The sequence below is a fragment of the Spermophilus citellus genome, assembly GCF_964194105.1.
Source record: "Spermophilus citellus genome assembly, chromosome: 6".
Lineage (NCBI taxonomy): Eukaryota > Metazoa > Chordata > Mammalia > Rodentia > Sciuridae > Spermophilus > Spermophilus citellus.
In genome coordinates this window covers 31,042,800-31,063,389 of record NC_138187.1, presented here as the reverse complement: position 1 = coordinate 31,063,389, position 20,590 = coordinate 31,042,800, and the positions used below count along the sequence as shown (strand labels likewise).

The 20,590-nt window shown below is 37.7% G+C and overlaps 2 protein-coding genes across 2 annotated transcripts in view; one reads left to right on the top strand and one right to left on the bottom strand.

Annotated features, from left to right (window-relative positions):
* Window positions 1-20,590, bottom strand: part of LOC308650641 (cytochrome P450 3A9-like) — a gene marked incomplete at its 5' end in the record, with an annotated part of 186,591 nt that overhangs the window by 150,420 nt on the left and 15,581 nt on the right. The window lies entirely within an intron of this gene.
* LOC308652245 (cytochrome P450 3A9-like) overlaps window positions 1-20,590 on the top strand; it is a gene marked incomplete at both ends in the record, with an annotated part of 84,122 nt that overhangs the window by 57,548 nt on the left and 5,984 nt on the right. Inside the window, 6 exons of the mRNA XM_081300023.1 lie at window positions 4,072-4,124; window positions 5,702-5,801; window positions 9,885-9,998; window positions 10,444-10,532; window positions 11,897-12,002; window positions 18,300-18,366. Of these exons, the coding sequence (XP_081156149.1) occupies window positions 4,072-4,124; window positions 5,702-5,801; window positions 9,885-9,998; window positions 10,444-10,532; window positions 11,897-12,002; window positions 18,300-18,366 (529 nt within the window). The remainder of the gene's footprint in view (window positions 1-4,071; window positions 4,125-5,701; window positions 5,802-9,884; window positions 9,999-10,443; window positions 10,533-11,896; window positions 12,003-18,299; window positions 18,367-20,590) is intronic.

Sequence of the window (20,590 nt, the reverse complement as noted above, 5' to 3'; positions counted from 1 at the left end):
AGGGAAGGGAAGAAGTCACTAAAGAGAGTGAGTGTAGGCAGGTAGAATTCAAGAAAGGGGGAATAAGAAAATTGAAAAGAAATGAAAAGACAAAAGAAAAAAAGTGAAAAGAAAGAAAGAAAAAATGAAAAAATAAAAATTTAAAACAAACAAAAAAATAATAATGATAATGAAAAAATCGAAATTGAAGTTTAAAAAATAATAGTAATAATAATAGAATAAAAAGAATTTTAAAAAATGAAACCATTAATAAGAAAGTTAAAGAACAACAACAACATTAACTACAAAAAGTGAAAATAAAATTTAAAAAATACTAATAATAATCATTAAAAAAATAATAATAATAAATGCAGTCATACAGCTCGATTAACTTCTCTTCCAGTAGGTGGAGCTATGCCCACTGGGCCAGGCTTCTCCTCTTGATAGGTGGGAACCAATCACTGTGCCTTAGCTCTTCTTCCCAGACTGTGCGGGTCTCCAGTCCTGAGTGCCTAGGTCCTTCTCTTGTGGTTCCTCAATCCAGGCCCCACTCACCTGTGCCGCTTACCACAATACTGGCTACACGCCGGGTCTGCTGCTCCTGGGAGCCCTGTTTTCATGGATGCCTGGGCACACCCTTTCTGTTTGCCTCCCTTGGACCCTAAGTTTGTAGGGCTTGGGGCTGAGGACCCCCAGCAAATTTGTTTGCCCTCAGGTAGCAACTCCCCTGGTAGCTGGTGCAAGGGACCTCTGTTGTCAGCACTGGTGGGAGCGATAGCCGGGGGTTCTGCGCCGCTAGTCCCACGTCACTCCTGATTCCCTGGGTCTGGCTATGGTGCTCAGTTGGCTTTTACCTCTGTGAGATCAGGTGGGCTGACTAGTTATTTCCGTGGGATCGTTAGTGCTGAGTCACGAGAAGCAGGCGAACCGGAGCTTGAATGCAGCAGATTCGTGCTCAGTGTGTGTTTTCTGAGGGGCCCAAAGTGTACGCCTTAGCTCCACGTCAGCTCAGCATTGCCTAGTGATCCTGAGCAAACATGCTTTAGATAATTTACAGCTCCCTATGCCCGTGCAGTTGAAGAGGTCAGAGACTTGATCTCTCCGCGCCTGCCACCATGTTAGACCTCCTCAATGATATTCATGTTACCCTTACAGTTTCCTGGCATAAGCAAGATCTTGGGATTATACAAACTGCTGCTTCTGTTTCCAGTCCAGTTTTCTAGAACTGAAACCCTGCTGCCGTCGCCTCCACCTCTGGGCCGCGCTCTTGGGCACCGCGCTTGTCCGCGACCTTAGCAGCGCCGCCGCGGCCTCCACTGCTCTTCGGCCCGGTGCCTAGCTCCCGGGGCCCAAGCGGCTGCCGCCGCAGCTCTCCAGCCCCCTCCTCTGGAGCACGGGTCCCCTCGCAGGGGGATGCCGAATGACCCCAGAGCAGGCTCTGCCCCAAGGTGCAGCAGGGAACAGGCGACCGAGGCACTTGAGGCCGTGGTCCAGCTTTTGGAGGACAGGGCTCGGCATGCAGCCCAGTTCCAGACTCTAGATGCGGCAGCTGGACCCTGTAGACAGAGCCATCAAGACAGCATGCAGAAAGCAAATGGCGGCTCCCACGGAGTGGATTTTCGGCCCCGAAACCACAGCCCAGCCAACAATCCCAATCCACTAACTCTCCCTGTATACACAATATTCAAAAAAAAAAAAAAGGTGGGGTATACTGAGCTTTCTTTGCCTCAGGTACTTACAATCCACTGCTGATTACCCATTCAGCTTCTCTGCCGGGAGCGAAGTGAAAGAGGAAGCAGATGGGCGCAAAGCGCCCGTGGCTCTGAGCAGGAAAGCGTCCGGGAGCCAAGCGTCTCTTTTTCAATCTCTTTGTTTTTTCTGCTGCTTGGCAGGGTGGTCCACTACAGATTAATGGTGAAAGGAGCTCTAACAAGCTGCGCGAAGTCTCGATTAAAGCCGTTGCTCTGAGCACCAGGCTCAGCACTTCAGCAACTCCCGTAAGGAGTGGCCATCTTTTTTCCACAATCGTGTATTGTTTTTTAACAAAGCAGTATCACATATGAAATGAGCAGTAATCACATGATTTAAAAAAAATTTAAAATTTTTAAACTGAATGGAAGGTAACATGTTCCACAAGAAATGTGAATTTTCATCAAGCCTTTGTCATTAACCCATTTAGATATCTGACTCGGGGCCTGACTATTGACAGAAATTCATGAGCTCAAAACCAGAGGCCAGAAAAAAAGGCTACACTCTGCTCAGATTACCTCTTCCAAACACTGAGGCTTGTTTATCATACTCTAATTCTATAATTCTGAGCAGAATTATAGACCCCCCCTGAGAATTATAGACCCCCTGACCCCCTGAGAATTCCATACTACTATTCCTGCTGAAAAGGCATTATTTCCTATTCACGCTTTCCTGATCAACAGTATATTAGACAGGCTGTAAGATCCACATAATTGGGGGTCTCCCTGTGCATCATGAAAACATCATCCCTGAAACATAGCAATAGGAAGATTTCTTTTTAAGTGTTAGAAGGAAAAACTTAGAGCAAGTACTTAATTTGTTGACTCCCACGGGTAGGAGTGGCATCTCTCCATCTTTTCCACGTTGAGCTGGAAAAACGGAAGGTGACTCCATTTTGACAATCCTTACTTATTCTTTCTCACTCCACAACATGCATGAGAATCACTGTTATGGTCGTGGTATCCCTCAGAAGCTCATGTGTGAGGCAATGTAAGAAAGTTCAGAAATAAAGTGATTGAATTGTGAAAGCCTTAATCTACTCTACACTATTTCCTCAGTAAGGATTAACTGGGGGCAACTGTAAGCAGGTAGGGTGTTGGTGGAAGAGGTGGGTCACTGAGGGCCTGGCTTCAGGGCATACATTTTGTCCCTGGTTAGTGGAGTTTCTGTCTGCTTCCTGATGCCACGTCCTGAGCTGCTTTATTCCTTCACACTCTTCTGCCATGTTATTCTGCCTCACCACAGACCACAGCAACAGAGGAAGCAATGTATGAACTGAGACCTCTGAAAATGTGAGCCCAGTAAATCTTAGTTTTCTACATGGTTCTTGTCAGGGTCACAGTAGTGAAATAGCCAGCTAAACTACTCACATCAACATGGTCAACTTAGGGGTGACTGGTGCCTTGAACTTCCTCATTTCCCCAGTATTCTAGGGAGATTCATGAGAGAAATGAAAAAAGATCTGGGGAAAAATGAGTGAAGTGGCCTTGAGAATGTCCCTGGGAAATTCACTCACTTTCTCTCAGCTTTGATTTTTTCACATCCAGGTGGAGGGAATGATTCAAAGTTGACAGGATTTCAGAAATAGTCCATGCACATGAGAAAATGATACAGAAAACTAGACTTGCTTCATATTCATACTCAAGGACAAGTAGTGAAACTGTGGCACACGCCTGTAGTCCCAACCACTCTGGAGGCTGAGGCAGGAGAATCACAAATTCAAGGTCATTATAGGAAACATGGCAATACCTTGTCTAAAAAAAAAAAGAGGATAATTTCTTCAATATGTACAATACTTCAAGAAAATTCAAGATGGAGTCTAAATTCCCTTTTCTAATATGCCGCAGTCTGGCTGGGCACAAATTAACCAAGCCGCCACAAAGCCTTGTAGGTTCAAACAGCAACTCTTTATTCCCGAACTCTCACTGGCACTCTACACACACTTCCCAGGAACACACTCCCTCCACAGGGCTCCACGCAGCCAATTCTCTCTGAACCCCGAGAGAACTCAAGGGGAACTCCAAAGTAGCGAGCACCAGAGGCAGCAAGATCCGCCCTAATCCCAGAGCCACCCTAATCCCAGAGCAGGGTCATCATTTAACCATTCCCTCTAGCAAAATGCCAGGCCTCATTCCGACTAAACTGTGGCTCTCAACACTAATATCCCATTTATTTTCTCTTCTTTGCCTTTGGATGTCTTAGAATAAGAGCTTCCCTCTAACTGCCAGTGATGGACCATATTCCAGTCTGATTTCAAGGGATTCTAATCATTGGTTCCTGAATTAGAAGCAGGGTTCAATATTTTCAAAATAACAATATAAATTCTCTTGTTTCTCCACCCAGGGTTTTTGGCAGTATGACGTCCAATGTCATGAAAAGTATGGGAAAATGTGGGGGTGAGTATTTTGGAAACTTCTCTTGGGTAGACTTGTTGGATGAGACACTCCAGGGCAAGAGAACAATGCCAGCCCAGAGCTATTACTGGGAATTAATTACATAAAGCTTTTAGAGGCTCCTCCTCCTGCCAAGAGTCCCATATTTCACCAAGTGTCAAGGTTCATGGCCAAGAATGTGATACTTTTGACTTTTCTCAGTCTCTGATGACCCAAAAACTCTTGGCCTCACCTTCTCTCCAGTGCACAGCCTCTACTCCCTTTTCCATTTTGTCTTCATTAGGAGCCTTTAATATTGCATAGGAGGCATTAAGTCAGACCTTCCTAAAATGTTCACCATGCATGGCTTAATCTCCTTTCAAGATTGCCACATTGAATAAAAGTGACCTTTATATAAATTTTGGGGTTATTATGTACTTTTGAAAGAAAAGCTGAGAAAGAGATGAACAGATTGGGAAATGATTTGACGTCTGCTTTCTTTTATTTTAACTTTCTCTGCAAGTGTGAAGTCTTGGGGATTTCATTTGTTTTTCCCTGTCAATTAGGAGTTTTCACTAGAAGTATACACAGGGATTTCTCTGCCTACCTCATTCTACTGACTTTGAAGAATGGATGGCCAGTACATTTTAAACCACTGTGTTCCCATGGGCTTATGTACTTCATAATCTGCTAGGGTGAAATCAGCTAATTTCAGTAGCCATTTTCTTAATAATGCTTGATGAAATCAGCTCCAGAGGTATTATTGTAGTTCTTGTGTTCTATAAGCAAGTGGGAGATGGCTTTGCCTCTTCCTCCCTCTTCATCTTCTCTCATCAAGTCCTCAAAGCAGCAGAGCTGGCCACATCATCCTACCTAACTGGCATGGCTCATAAAGGCCGTTGTTGAGTGGAAAGAGCACACAGGGCTGAGTCCCCACTGATACAACCCCAGTATCTTAAGCACTTGTAAGAACTTAATAATTTACTTGTCTATTTTTCTCTAATTTAATATACTTTCACATCAGAAAAAACAATTAAAGCATAAAAAGAGAACCTTCAGAAGTGGATAAAATCTTTGCCCCCTGCACTTCATTTATGGTATTAATAGTCACAATATTAATAAGCTTAACACCAAAAAATCAAATAACCCAATCAATAAATGGGCAAAATAACTGAGTAGACCCTTCTCAAAAGAAGAAATACAAATTACCAATGAATATATGAAAAAATGTTCAACATATCTCGCAATTAGAGAAGTGCGGATTAAAACTGCACTGATTATAAAATATTTTTAAATACAAAATTATTGGAGAATGAGGTAGAAAACATGTACGCACCATTTAGACATCTCCGACCAGGCTCTTCTTATAAAGAGTTTTTTCATCTTTAAATATCTCTTCCCTGCTTCAGTTACATGACCTTCATTTTATATGGCCAGAATCTTCTTGTGTGTCATCACCTAACTTGAACTTGTATCTAGTGTCACTGTGCATTCTACAGTCAGGCATATGGATTATGGAATATCAGTTTGGATTCCTGGGTGTTGCTCTAACTGAAGAATATGTCTTAGTAGGTTTAATGAGCTCTTCTTTCCCAACACAGATTGTATGATGGTCAACAGCCTGTGTTGGTTATTACGGATCCAGAGATGATCAAAACAGTGCTGGTGAAAGAACATTATTCTGTTTTTACAAATCGGCCGGTAAGCATTCATTTTTTTTAAATTTCTTTTTTTTTATTGATTTTTTAAAAAAATAAATGACAGCAGAATGCATTACAATTCTTATTACACATATGTAACACAATTTTTCATATCTATGGTTGTATATAAAGTATGTTGACACCAATTCATGTCTTCATACATGTACTTTGGATAATGATGTGTATCACATTGCATCATTTTTGCTAACCCCGCCCCTTTCCTTTCCCTGCAACCCCTCTGCCCTATCTAGAGTTCATCCATTCCTCCCATGCTCCACTTCCCTAACCCACTATGAAACAGCTTCCTTATATCAGAGAAAACATTGGAGCATTTGTTTTTTGGGGGATTGGTTAGCTTCACTTAGCATTATCTTCTCCAATGCTATCCATTTACCTACAAATGCCATGATTTCATTCTCTTTTATTGTGGAGTAAAATTCCATTGTGTATATATTCCCCCCCCCCTTTTTTTATCCATTCATCCACTGAAGAGCATCTAGGTTGGTTCTACAGTTTAGCTATTGTGAATTGTACTGCTATAAACACTGATGTGGCTGTGTCCCTGTAGTATGCTGATTTTATGCTGATTTTGGGGTATAGACCAAGGAGAGGGATAGCTGGGTCAAATGATGGTTCCATTTCAAGATTTCCAAGGAATCTCCATACTACTTTCCATATTGGCTGCACCAATTTGCAATCCCACCAACAATGTATGACTGTGCCTTTTTCTCCCAACATTCATTGTTGTTTATCTTCATAATAATTGCCATTCTGACTGGTGTGACATGATAGTGGTTTTGATTTGCATTTCTCTGATTACTAGAGATGATGAATAGTTTTTCATATATTTGTTGATTGAGTGTATGTCATTTTCTGTGAAGTGTATGCTCAGGTCATTTTAAAAAATACAAATATTTATTGATTAAATTTGTGTCTTGGAGTAATCACAGCTTCACAGAAATTTGCTCCAAAACTGTTCAGGGAAGTTTCATATAACTTTTCTTCTGTTTTTCCCAATTGACATGCTTTGAATATCATATTACTCATCTATGAATGTAGTCTATTCCTGTTACTAGAATAACCAGAAATTGACATTGATACAATCCACAGAACTTATTTAGACTTCACCAGTTTTATGTGCCCGTGTACATGTGTGCCTATGTACATTTGGGCAAAATTGCTGCTGTGGATAAATCCATATAATCATCAGCTTTCTTGGGATATAGTGATCCCCAAGGCTCCCTCTTGCTAGTCTTTTAAAGTCCTGATGGGTCACTTGTCTTTTCCTCTTAACAGGGTCTCCATAAGAGCAAGTATTGTCTTTTATGGGGGAGGCTAATTCATGAAAAGCTTTGCCTCTGACTTCTATGTTGTTCTTGTTTCTATCCTAAAAGTTATAGACTTTACAATTTACATAAAAACCTATGATCTATGTCATGCTCATTGTAAAACATGGTGAGGGTTCATTTGTTGTTGTTGTCTTGTTTTTTTTTTTGGCCTGTGGCTCTCCAGTTGTTTCAGTCCCATCTTTGGAAAGACTGTCCTCCCTCTGATCATTCTGTTTTCACCATTGTCAAGCATCCATTTGGGCTGATAGGGTGTGTCTATTTCTCTGTTTTATTTTAGTTGTACCTGTGCTCTTCTCTCCATTGTGTTTTTTCTTGCAATGAGTCTCATTACCATTTTAAGTACCTACCTTGGGGGATGGTGACTATGTTAATAAAGCAAAGGAAAAAATATGTTATCATCTTGGGGCCAGGGTTGTGTGGCTCAGTGGTAGAGTGCTTGCCTAACATGTGTAAAGTGCTGGGTTCAGTCCCCTGCACCACATAAAAAATAAAATAAAATAAAAGAAAGATATTGTGTCCATCTACAACTATATATATTTTAACCAAGAAGTTACCATCTTAACTTTTCTATGTATGCATTTGCCCCTTAGTTCAAAAAGATGTGACACCTCATCTGTGGGAGTCTCTAGTATTATTATCAGAATAGGGTGGACTAGTGGCCTCTCTCAGTTGGTTTTATTGTAATGACCTGGTCTTTGCCTCTGGCTTGTTGGTTTTTCTGATGACTTCATAGCCTCAGAATGCTGAGCTGACTTCTCAAACTCCTGTCTCCTGGTGTGTTAAGTTAGCATTAGAGGGGCTGGGGATGTGGCTCAAGCGGTAGCGCACTCGCCTGGCATGCGTGCGGCCCGGGTTCGATCCTCAGCACCACATACCAACAAAGATGTTGTGTCCACCGAGAACTAAAAAATAAATATTAAAAATTCTCTCTCTCTCTCTCTCTCTCTCTCTCTCTCTCTCTCTCTCTCTCTCTCTCCTCTCTCACTCTCTCTTTAAAAAAAAAAAAGTTAGCATTAGAGACTATCATACTGTTCAACTCCTAATTTTCTGTTATGTTTGTTAACCTGCTAAGACTGACTCAGTTTGTCTGTTTCACTCCCACTTTATTTATTTATTTTTTTGAGAGAGAGAGAGAGAGAGAGAGAGAGAGAGAGTTTTTTTTTAATATTTATTTTTTTAGTTTTCGGCAGACACAACATCTTTGTTTGTATGTGGTGCTGAGGATTGAACCTGGGCCGCACGCATGCCAGGCGAGCACACTACCGCTTGAGCCACATCCCCAGCCCTCCCACTTTATTTATGTTGGTCCTTTAATTTTTCATACAAATTCAGAATAAGCTTGTCTGCAAAAACCCACTTGGTGAGATTTTGATAAGAATTCAATCAAATCTATAGATTAATTTGGAGAAACTCTGTATCTTTTCTGGGTTGAATCTTTCAATCCATGTTATGCTTCTCCATTTCTTGAGATTTTCTTTAATATCTTTGATCAACATTTTATAGTTTCCAGCATAGCAATCCTGTACTTGTTTTTATATCTGTTCCTAATGTGTTTCATTTTCTTTGGAGTGACAGTGAATAGTATTGTATTTTTAATGTTTTTTTTCACATTTCCCTTGTTGTTATATAGAAATGTAGCTTGTTTTTGCATGTTAATACTGTATCTTACAACCTTGGTGAAACTATTTATTAGTTCTAGAAGTTTTAAAATATTCTTTGAGATTTTCCACATTGATAATTTTGTCCCCTGAAGACAGGGTCACTTCAGGTTCTTTCATTTCCAATTTACATGCCTTTTTAAAAACATTGTCCCATTGCTCCAGTAAGGATTTACAGTATGGTAATATTGGATAAGAATGATAAAAGTAGAAAACTTTAAATTGTTACTGATCTTAGGAGAATAGATTCACCATTTCACCAGTAAATGTTATGTTAGCTGAAGGTCTTTGTTGTTGGTGTTGGGTTTTTTAGTATATAGAGTCTCTTTCAGATTGAAGTTTTTTTTTCTTCCTAGTGTTTTGAGCTTTCATCATGAATGAGCACTGGATGTATACCTTTATAAACAAAACACAGTATTGGAAGCTGAATGACAGCTTTGAGCAGGTTGGATTGACAGGCCAGTCTCAAGCTGGGAAACATAATTATCTTTCCTTTTCCTTCTGTCCCTCCATGTGTGTGTAGTGGGGGATGATTCAAAAAAAGTACTTCCGTATAATTGCATTATTTTTTCAGAATTGAGAAGAAGTTCCTAATCTTTTAAGTTATTAGCTACTATTTTTAAGTGGCTATATCCTGGCATCCCTTGCAAGATATTCATGCTGTACATATATGGAAAAGCATAACTGGTCTGGGCAACCTAGTTTTCCAAGGTTATCTGGATGACTGTCATCAATCAGTTTTTTCCTGTGCTGCCTGTATAGGATGCCCTAGGTCATAATGCTCTCTGTCCCCTGGGAGAACAGTTTACCTACCATGAGGGGCCTTTGTATTTACACAGCAGCTGTAATATAAATAGTGAACACGCATCTGGTGGCTGGGTACCCCCTCTACCCTCACAAGAGAAGAGGAATTTGGGATAAAAGTTTATGGAGCATCTAGCACAGGGCCTGCCCCCTAGTAGACACTCAGTAAATAATTGATTTAAGAAAACCAATGCCTGTTTAACAAGTTCTCTACAATGTGGAGACTTCCAAAACATACCTCATACAAAATGTCTTTTTCTTTGTGAACTTCAGGTAGTTTTGCCATTGGGATTTGTGCAAAAATCTCTCTTTGCAGCAAGGGATGAAGAGTGGAAGAGACTTCGAGTCTTGCTGTCGCCAGTGTTCTCCAGTGGGAAACTCAAGGAGGTAATAAACTAAGAGGACTTTAGTTAGAAACTTAAGTAAGGATTTGGGGATGGGACATACGTGAGAACATCATCGTTTTCCAAAGAATATTCCACTAAGTTTGAAATTCCTAATTAAAAAAAAAACTAAAAGTAAATATCAGAAAGATCAATAGAGTAGAAGGAAGGGAACAGAGGGAAGAAAGAGAGGAGAGAAAGGGGAAGGATTGGGACTGAGTTAGAACAAATTATTTTTCCATGCTTTTATAATTATTTCAAAAGGAAACATTGTTATGTATAAATAAAAAGAACTAATTAAAAATTTAAAATCACCTTTTGTCTTTATGTTCTAGAAGAGATATTATTTGATTCATTATGAATATCTCATACTTTATAATCCTGGGAAAACCAGAGCCTCGGGGACTCGATTCTCCTCTAACTGTGGGTGGAGTTGTGTTTGTGCTTAGATGATCCCCATCATTAACCAATATGGAGAGGCATTGGTGAAGTACCTGAGCCAGGAAGTGAAGAAAGGCGAGCCTGTCACTGTGAGAGAGTAAGTAGCAGGCAGCCCTGGGGTTCTGAGCTGTTTTAAGACCTTCCAGCAGCCTGCCAGGGAACTGAAATTACCACTGTTGACCTACTCCATGACCAGACAAAAGTAAGTGTGAGCTGTCACAACCACAATGGGCCACCCAAGGAGGAGAGGCTCCCAGGATGAGGCAGGGTGCTGGGACATCTGTGTGCAAAAACAGAATTAGTTTATCTGCTTGATCGTCAATGTGGATATTATGTAAGTCAAAACTCGTTTTCCAACGAAGAATGTGATCACACAGAAGTTGAGGGTGGAGCATAGGGAATGTTGAATGGGGGGAAGTTTCTGGTACCTATTGAGCAGGGATAGAAAGATATAACACAGGGCTAGGGTTGTAGCTCAGTGGCAGAGCACTTGCCTAGCATGTGTAAGCACTGAGTTCGATCCTCAGCACCACATAAAAATAAACTGATAAAATCAAGGCATGCTGTCCTCTACAACTAAAAAAAAATTATTTAAAAATATTTTAAAAAGAAAGATACAATGCAGGCTATGGAACAACAAATCTCTTCATGGTTGCACTGAGAATATCAGCAAAATACAAAATATGAAATATTCTCACCACTTCTTCCTCCAGTCTCAACAGAGATAAGGTCCTGAAAGGATATGGATTACAACTATCATATCATTTGTTGTATAAAATGGGTTATTTTGACCCATGAACAACCACTGATACTGTCTTGGGAAATCTGAGAGAATGTGTTCCCCAAGTTGTGAGCTCATCCAAGTACATTTTGAGGAAATTTTCAATGTTTTAACTGAGGATATTCTTACTCATTCCCTTTTGCAAGATTCTGCCCTTGGGGCCACTTTGGGTCCTGGAGTGCAGGACCTCTCAGGAGCTGTAGCAGTGGGTGCAGAGAAGGGGGGGGGGCAATGTTTCTGCCTCTCAGAACAGGGTGTTGCTTTTATGTGATGTGCTAGAGAGGAATCAGCTCTGGGCACAGACTGTGCTTAGGCAGGACCTAGGTCAAGGTCACCTATCTTGGATCCCCTAGCAGGAGTCAATTATAACACCCTGGTCCTGCTGAAGCTCCATACTTAATCATCTTTTATCATCTACACTCCACTCACTGATGTAATTTATCTGATTATGGGTGTCTGTCTCTCTGTGACTGAAATCCTTGAGCTCACTACCCTAGTGTCCCTAACTCCCCTGGCACAGGGGCAGCTGCCTCATGGCATTTGATAGGAGCATGGACTAGTCATTTGATCATCAGATATTTCTGACAGTGTGTGAATGTGCTGGTCGCACTTCTTCCAGCATGTGTAGTAGGAGAGTAAAGCAGTGCAGATTAAAATTTTACATTTCTTTCTCTACTCAGAGTTTTGGGGAGCTACAACATGGACGTGATCGTGAGCACATCTTTTGGAGTTAATGTCAATTCCCTCAACAATCCACAAGATCCATTTGTGAAAAAAGCCAAGAAGGCCCTTGGTTCAGATGTCTTCCATCCAATTTTTCTTATAATTAGTATGTGGGTCACCGTTTCTTTTTTTCTTTTAAAATAACAACTTCATTAAGATATTATTTACATACTATATGATTCCTTAAAATGTAAAATTTCATAATTTTTAGCATGATAAATGATATGTGCAGCCCTCACCACTGTCAAAACTCAGAAAGCTCATTATCTTTTAACTGTCAGCTTTCAAAGTCATTTACCCTAAACAAACACTATTGTATTTTCTATTTCTTTAGCTTTGCATATGATGTATACATTATAAAAATGGAGACATGGAATATGTGGTCTTTGGTGATGCAAAGTGATATCATTTAGCATTTTGTTTCCAAGCGAAATACATATCAGTATTTCATGTTTATGGCCAAATAATATTCCATTGTATAGATATACTACAATTTAGTTATCCTTTCATCAGTTGATAGACATTTATGTTATTTCAACCTTTTGGCTATTATGCATGGTGCCATTATGAACATTAGTGTGAAACTTGTTTGTGAACTCTAGTTTTCAATTTCATCTGAGTGTATACTCAGGAGTGAAATTGCTGCCTTCTGTCAGTGTTTTCCATAATAGCTGTACCATTTAATATTCTTACCAAAAGTGTATGAGGGTTCCAATTACTTCACTTATTTTCTAACACTTCCTGTTTCCATCTCTTATTTTAGACATTGTAGTGGATGTGAGATGGCAACTTATGTGGTTTTGATTTGCATTTTCCTGTTGGTTACTGATAACAAGCAATGTTAATCACTTTTTTATTTGTTCTTTTTAGATATGCATGACATATTTATAAAAACATAAAGTATACCTTATTCTAATTAGGATGCCAGGCTTGTGGAGGTACATGATGTGGAGATTCACTATGAGGGGTTCATCTATGTACATAGGAAAGATAATTCAGATTCATTATTTTAAAGAATGTCTATCCATATCTTTTGCCCACAATTACCTGAAGCATTTGTCTTTTTGTTTTGAGGCTTAAGAATTTTACTGGTGTGAGTCTGTACCATGTACATCCAGAGGAAGGAAATCTTGTGCTCCATTTGTGTACAATGTGTCAAAATGCATTCTACTGTCATGTATACCTAATTGGAACAAATTAAAAATAAAAGAAAAAATAATTTTTAAATAATTTAATTGAAAAAATACTTCTTCATATATTCCTTACACAGTTTCTTATCAGATTATGATTTGTAACATGTTTTTTTCCTATTCTATAGATATCTTTTTACTTTCTTGATAGTGTCCTTTGAAGCTCCAAGTTTTTAGTTTTTTGCGGTTTATTCCTATCATGGGAGGTACTACATATCCCAACCATTAAAATGAATGAGCTGGATTTCAAAATCTTAAAATGTATTAATCTCAAAGCTGTAGTGTTCACAAAAGAAAAGCAATTGACAGTAGATGCATGCAATTTGATGCCATTTATATAAATGTTAGAAACTCAACAGATCTTGGAAACTTAACATTTAAATCATATATGATTTATGTCATTTCCTTTTATTGTTTGTGCTTTAAGTATCAAATATAAGAATTGATTGAAACCATATGGACTTACATACTTTTTATGGTTTACTACTAAAAATTCTAGTTTAGCTGTGATATTAAGGTTGCCCAACCATTTTAATTTAAGTTTTACATTCAGGGCCAGGTGAGGACAACATGTTATTCTTTTGCATGTGGCTATGTAGTTGTTCCAGCACCATTTTTTGAAGAGTGTCTGCCCCATTCAATGGCCAGGGCACCTCTCTCAAAATTCCATGGGCCATAGATATGTGGGTTAATTTCTGGACTCTAAATCCTATTCCATTTATCTATATGTTTACCCATCTTGTAGGACCACATTTTATTTTTGCTTTGGAGTAGGTTTTGAAATCAAGAAATGTGAGTCCTACAACTTTAATCTCATTTTCAACATCATTTTAGCTATTCTGTGTCCCTTTGAATTCTATGTGAATTTTAAATCAACTTGCCAATTCCTCAAAGAAGCCAGCTAAGATTCTGTTACAAAGTTCATTAGGATCTGCAAATCAATTTCAATACTATTGCCATTTGGACAATATTAAGTTTTCTGATCCACAAACCTGAGATGTTTTTCCTAGTCATGCAGATCCTCTTTCTTTTATTTCAACAATATTTTGTAGTTATTATTGTTCTTGTCTTGCACCTTTGTTAAATTGATTCCTATGTATTTTATTCTTTTTAATGTCATTGAATATAGAATTATTTTTTAATTTCTTAGTTTTTCTTTTGGGTTGCTTATCACAGTGTAGAGAAATGCAGTTTATTTTTGTGTACTGATCTTGTATCATGAAATGCTGGTGAACTTGTTATTACTTACAGTACTCCAAGAGAAGTGGTGAGAGAGGGATGCTTGTCATGTTCTTGATTTGGGGTGAAACTATTAAATTATTAAGCTACAAGTTTTCATAGATATCCTTTATCAGGTTTACAAAATTTCATCCTAGTCCTAATTTGCTGAAGGTTTTATCACAAAAGAATGATTTTGAGGATTATTTTTCCGGGGGGAAGGTTGGTTTTGATTTTTGTTTTGTTTTGTTTTTTGTTTTTCTTTTTTTGTTGTTTTTTTTCTCTTTTTTTTGTTTGTTTTTCTTTTTTTTTTTTTTTTGTTTTGTGGTTTTGATTTTTATCAAATGTTTTTTTTTTTCTGCATCAATTGAAACAATCCTCTGTGTTGACTTTTTATTTCATGGATTTGGTGTATTACACAACCATTTCCTGTGTTGTCTTTGCTTGGTGTTAGTATTAGGGTAATATTGGCCTTTTAGACTATATTCAGAAATGCTCTTTTAATTTTGGAAGTGTTTGTGAATAATTGGTATTAGTTCTTTATTTTGTAGAATCTACTATTAAAACAATCCAGATCTAGGCTTGTATATGTGAATAATTTTCTATTACTAATGCAATCATGTTACATTTTACAAGTTTATTCAGGTTGTATATTTACTTCTCAATCAATTTCTGTAGTTTGTGTCTTTTAGGATTTTCTGCACAAATATATGTGAATAATCAAATTGTTAGAATTCTTTCATAATCCCTCTCCAATGTTAGTAATAAATTCTCCTTTCATTTCTCTTGCTATTCATTTCTTTTTAATATTTATTTTATATTTTAATTAACATGTATGAGTTATGCAAATAAATGGGATTCCGTGTGATGTCTCAACACAGATACACAGCATACACAAATGAAATAGAGCCTTTCTTTACCCACCTTCTGCCATAGCCCTTTCCAACCTTTAATAATCACTATTATACATTCAGGTCAAATATTTTTACCTTCGACATATGAGAAATAACATGTGGTACTTGTACTGATGTGTCTATTTTAGTTCATAAGCTGAATGTCCTCTAATTCCATCCACTTTTAGCTACAAAATACAGGATTTCATTCTTCTTTATGGATGAATGTTCCATTGGGCATATATGTATGTGTGGGTATATATATATATTTTATTATAATATATTATAAATACATAAATTTTATATTATAATATATAATAAATATATATATATATATCACTTTCTTTATCCATGCATTGATGGATACCTAGATTTAATGCACTTCTCAGGTATTCAGAATAATATAGAAATAAATCTGGATGTACAGATGTTCCAATCATTTAGATAAAAAATAGATTAATATAAAATATGTTTTATATATCTATAGAGCATTACATTTATAAATGATATATATTTCCATAATATAACAATTTTTAAAAAAATTAATGACCAAACCCCCAAGTAATCCAGTTTAAAAATAGGAAAATGCTCCAAATAGTTATTTCTCAAAAAAAAATACAAATGACTTAAAAATACATGAAAAAACTATTCAATATCACTTGGTGTCAGGGAAATGCAAATCAAAACTACAATAAGACATCATTTCACCCTGGTTAGAATGACCATTATCAAAAAAAGAAAGAATGAATGAAAAAATAACAAATGCTGGTTAGATGTGGAGAAAAAATTCTCTTACATATTATAGGTAGAAATGTACACCATTCTGGAAAAGAGTGTGAAGGACCCCAAAATAAATAAAAGTAGATATACCTTCTGATCCAGATGCCCACTTCTAGTACATATTGAGAGGAAATATCATCATATGAAACTGTTATCCCTTTGTATTTATTGGTCAATCTGGCTAATGGCTTGGCGATTTTTATGATATTTTCAAAGGGGTAAGGTGACTTATAGACACCTTTTGTTTTTGTCAATTTTATTTCTTTTCTATTTCATTTGTTTCAACTTGGGTTTTTATGATTTTCTTTCTTATGCTTCCCTTTTGTTTAATTTCCTCTTTTACCATTTTATGATTTAACTTAGACTATTGACTTGAGAGCTCTCTTTTATAAAACCTATACATCTGTAGCTGTATGTTTATGAGCGCTGCTTTTGCTACTTCTCCTAAGTGTGATATAACATGTCTTCACCTTAATTCACCTAAAAACAACTTCTAGTTGCCTTTGGATACCATCTTTCATGCTTGACAGTTGTATCTGGAAGTTTTATGGTTAATTTGCATTTTTGTCTGAGTTTCCTGATTTTCCATCTGTTATTGATTTCTGGTTTCATTTCTTGACAGCTGAGGAACATAGGCCAAATTGTACCTATCCTGCCTACTTTTCCTTGAATGCATAATTAATTATAGCACAGACTATGAACTGGTTTACCCAGAGAACCTATTCCAATACACAAAAGGGTAAGGGGCCAGGGAATTTAATCCTCTTCCTTTGCTTAGTCCAGTGGCATTGATGGGGCCACTGATCCCCTGCTATGGTGGCTGCAACCCCATGTATGAAGTGCCCTTGCTCAGCCATGAACCAGACACCAGGTACTGGCCACAGAGGGAATGGCTTCTGGTTGAGAAAACTGATGATTTTTCTCTTCTGTATTTTTTAGAAAATGATCAATGCTCCTGGGATGTTGCCTTTTCATCAAGGTTTCTCTTTATTTTTTCTTTCACTTTCTTTCTAGTGATATTTCCATTCCTTAGACCAGTGTTTCAAGCATTAAATGTCTACAGGTTTTCAAAAAGTGCTGTGGATTTTTTTAAAAATGCTGTAATGAGGATGAAACAAAAACGCCTAGAAAATAAAGAAAAGGTAAAACCTGGTGGTGGTGACATGACAATGTTCGCTTTCTGATCATTTATTTGCTGTGTACATCTGACTTGTGCATATACAAATGTACATGTAATTTTGTAAGTGGTGCTGGGGATTGAATCCAAGGCCTCATATATGCTAGGCAAATACTGAATCACTGAGCTTCATTCCCCAGTCCCTCTCTGTACATTTTTTAAAGTTGATGGAATACTTTAAGATTTGCACTGGAGAATTTTTACATTTTGGTTAGAATGAAGATCAAATTTAAAAAAGGCAAACTGATAATGAGTAAGATTGACAATGTTTGATACAATAATAGACATGATGTTATGTCTTGAAAGAAATATCATTCAAATAAAAACGTTATCATTTCCCTCCCATTCAGTAAACTGTCAAAATAAAAATCCTATTTCAAAATGATTTTACTGTTAAAAAGTATTCCCCAAATCTTAGACTGGTGAACAATCATTACAATTCCAAGCCCTTTACATCTTAGTTGTCACACTCTTCAAAGGAAGGTCCTATTGGGCACCTGGTGAAGTATGTGTATGTTAAATATGAGTCTTTTCCTGTCCACAATCAGGCCGTGCTCTTCAGTGACCATCAAGGTGATATGCTAACCCAGCTTTGCCTTCTGGTTTGCCTGGAGGTCAGCACAAGAATGTCTCCAGATCAGGGAGGCAGGACAGCCATCCCCAAGTGTGACTGAAGATTGAATCATGTACCTAATGGGTGGAGAATTTGATGATACACAAACAAAAGCTAGTAGTCATCTTTGAAACTACCAAGTGTACTCAGTGTGGCCATTGAATAAGAATTAAGGCAAACTAAAAGAATTGAAGTCCAGGACCACTTCCTGGGCAAGAAGGTGTGACAGGAGAAGGAGACAAACCCAGCATTAGGGAGAGCAAAGACCAACAGATATTGGACACCATAGCTGGATTTCTCTCAGGAAAATATCCTGTTTTCCATGGTTTATACATGCATGTTTTGTTCACTGGTGGGTTGTGCAACCCTAGCCAGACTTCTGGACTTAAAGGAGCCATACTCTAAGAAGGGAGGTGAAATGCTACATTCCAGATTTACCTCTGATTTTATGACTGATTTTGTCATTTCCATTTGCATTTCTGCTTCCAGAACCGCATTGATTTTCTCCAGTTAATGATTGATTCCCAGAATTCCCAAGACAAGGAGCCCTACCAAGGTAACCAAGAATGTTTCATGGTCCATTGACAGGGAAATTCAAATAAGCAAATTATCCTGAAAATATACACGTTTTCTAGAGAAAATAGATTTCCACCAAATTGCAGGAAGATACACATTTGGATATTGCAAATGGTGCCCACATGTACTGTCTAGAATCATACAGGTGTAACAAGGCTCAAAAATTGAAGGGAAACTAGGAGAAAGCATTTCAGTCATGAAGTTAGTCTGTTTTCTTTTTACCATCGACATCAGAACAAATGCTGATTTGAAGCCTCATTCAGATGCACTGAATCAGAACCTCTGCCTGGATATTTGCATTTGTACATCCAATCAGGAGGTTCGCTGTCCCAGTAGTGGTGAGAGTCAATGGCAGTACTGGGTGAAAATGTGTTCACTACCTTCATCTGATATTAAGATTAACTTTTCCCATGTAATTCATAAGAATGTTGTGGGGGAAACCTCCTATACTGTGTAAACATCCTATTCTTCAGCATACTTTCACCAACTAGTATTATCATACATGGATGATTTTTGATAGAAAGCATTTGAATTATGATGTTTACAAACTGCTGTCTTTATCATTCTATCATCTACCGTACATTTATGAATTGGTATTAGATTGTAAGAGAGTTCCATTCTTATTTATGTCAGTATGATGTTATATACTATGAATTTATTCTCTTGCTATCATTTTTTATTTTGATGGTCAAATTCCCTTGGGCTTAAGTCTTTTAACAACTTCTCCCTTCTCCTTCTGTTCCTCCTCCCTCTCCTCTTCCTCATCTTACATTTTGATTGTTAAAATTGACTATATTTTATAGCAGTTTTAGTTTCATAACAAAACTGAGAAGAAGGCATAGAGATTGCCCATATCCATTTTTTATGTTGCCCCCATTACAAACATCCCTCACCAAAATGATATATTTGCCATAATCAATGAACCATCACAGATAAGTCACCTTACCCCTAAGTTCATAGGTTAACATAAGGGTTCTTGAGTTTGTACATTCTATCAGTTTTGATACCTATATAATGATATATATCCACATTGTAGTAACATACACAGTATTGCATATGTTTTCTCATATTGCTTTGGGAGAACATTCTTGCTTTCTGGTGCAAGAAACTCTAGGTTCCTTGTCTATTTCCTCTGATCAGGCCTGAAATCACCCATTTTTTTCTAGAAGCCCTGGCTCCTTTAAGTGAGAGACGGTATTAGACACCAAAATCTGGAAGTGTAATGTGACCATTACTACTGTAGTTTCTTCTAGATCGTTTCTCTGAACAGAGATATGAGAATAAAATATATTAGTGCAGACTGAGCAATATAAATATTTCTATGTGAGTCCATATACATGGTTGAAACAGTAATCCTCTCCCTGATTCCACTACAACTTTCTGTGGTGAATGAAGTACTAAATATACGTAGTGTTCATACAGCAAGCACTGGACACGTGGCTACGGAGCTTTTGGCATGTTGGTAATGTTACTGAAGAAGTGAACTTTCTATTGTTATTTAGATTTAATTCATTAAAATTTAAATTTAGATAGACACATATGGTTAGTGGCTACCAGAGTGTACTGAACAGTTGTAACTTAAGTTTATAATCCAATTTTATTTCAGTATCATTGGGTTTATGCCAATAGTGGGGAAAACTCGGTTTGAGTTTTCCCACAATAGCATCATAGAAAGCTTCTGTAAGCTAGAATTCCATGTAGATCTTTCTCACACACTCATTTTGCATTATTTTTTGTTATGAATTACATGGTTGGAATGTATACCATGTTTCTTTCAGGTATTCGAGTATCAACAAATCCTAATCATTTCTCCAATCAATGAGATGAACACTTGAATGTGACTTTTCAGGAGAAAAGTTAAGAGAAACAACACCTTCTATCACAAAGGCTGTTTGATGATTATGAAGTTCAGCAAATAGAGAAGATGTGTACTAGGAAAGATGACATTCAGCCCAAGATTGATAAGCAATGTTAATTCCACTCACTGAACCCCATCATCCTATGGCTTCTGCCTAATGCCCTGTATCAACACATTCTTTCTTGTGTGATTTTAATACCACTCATTAGACTCCAGTTAATCACTACTCTTCTGGGGTTTTTTTCTCTGTATAGTTTTTGCACACCCTGAGATCATCCATTTTGAAGACTGGTGCCCCAGGTCTTCTATTACCTGATGATTCTTAGGCTAGTTTGTGAACAGAGTT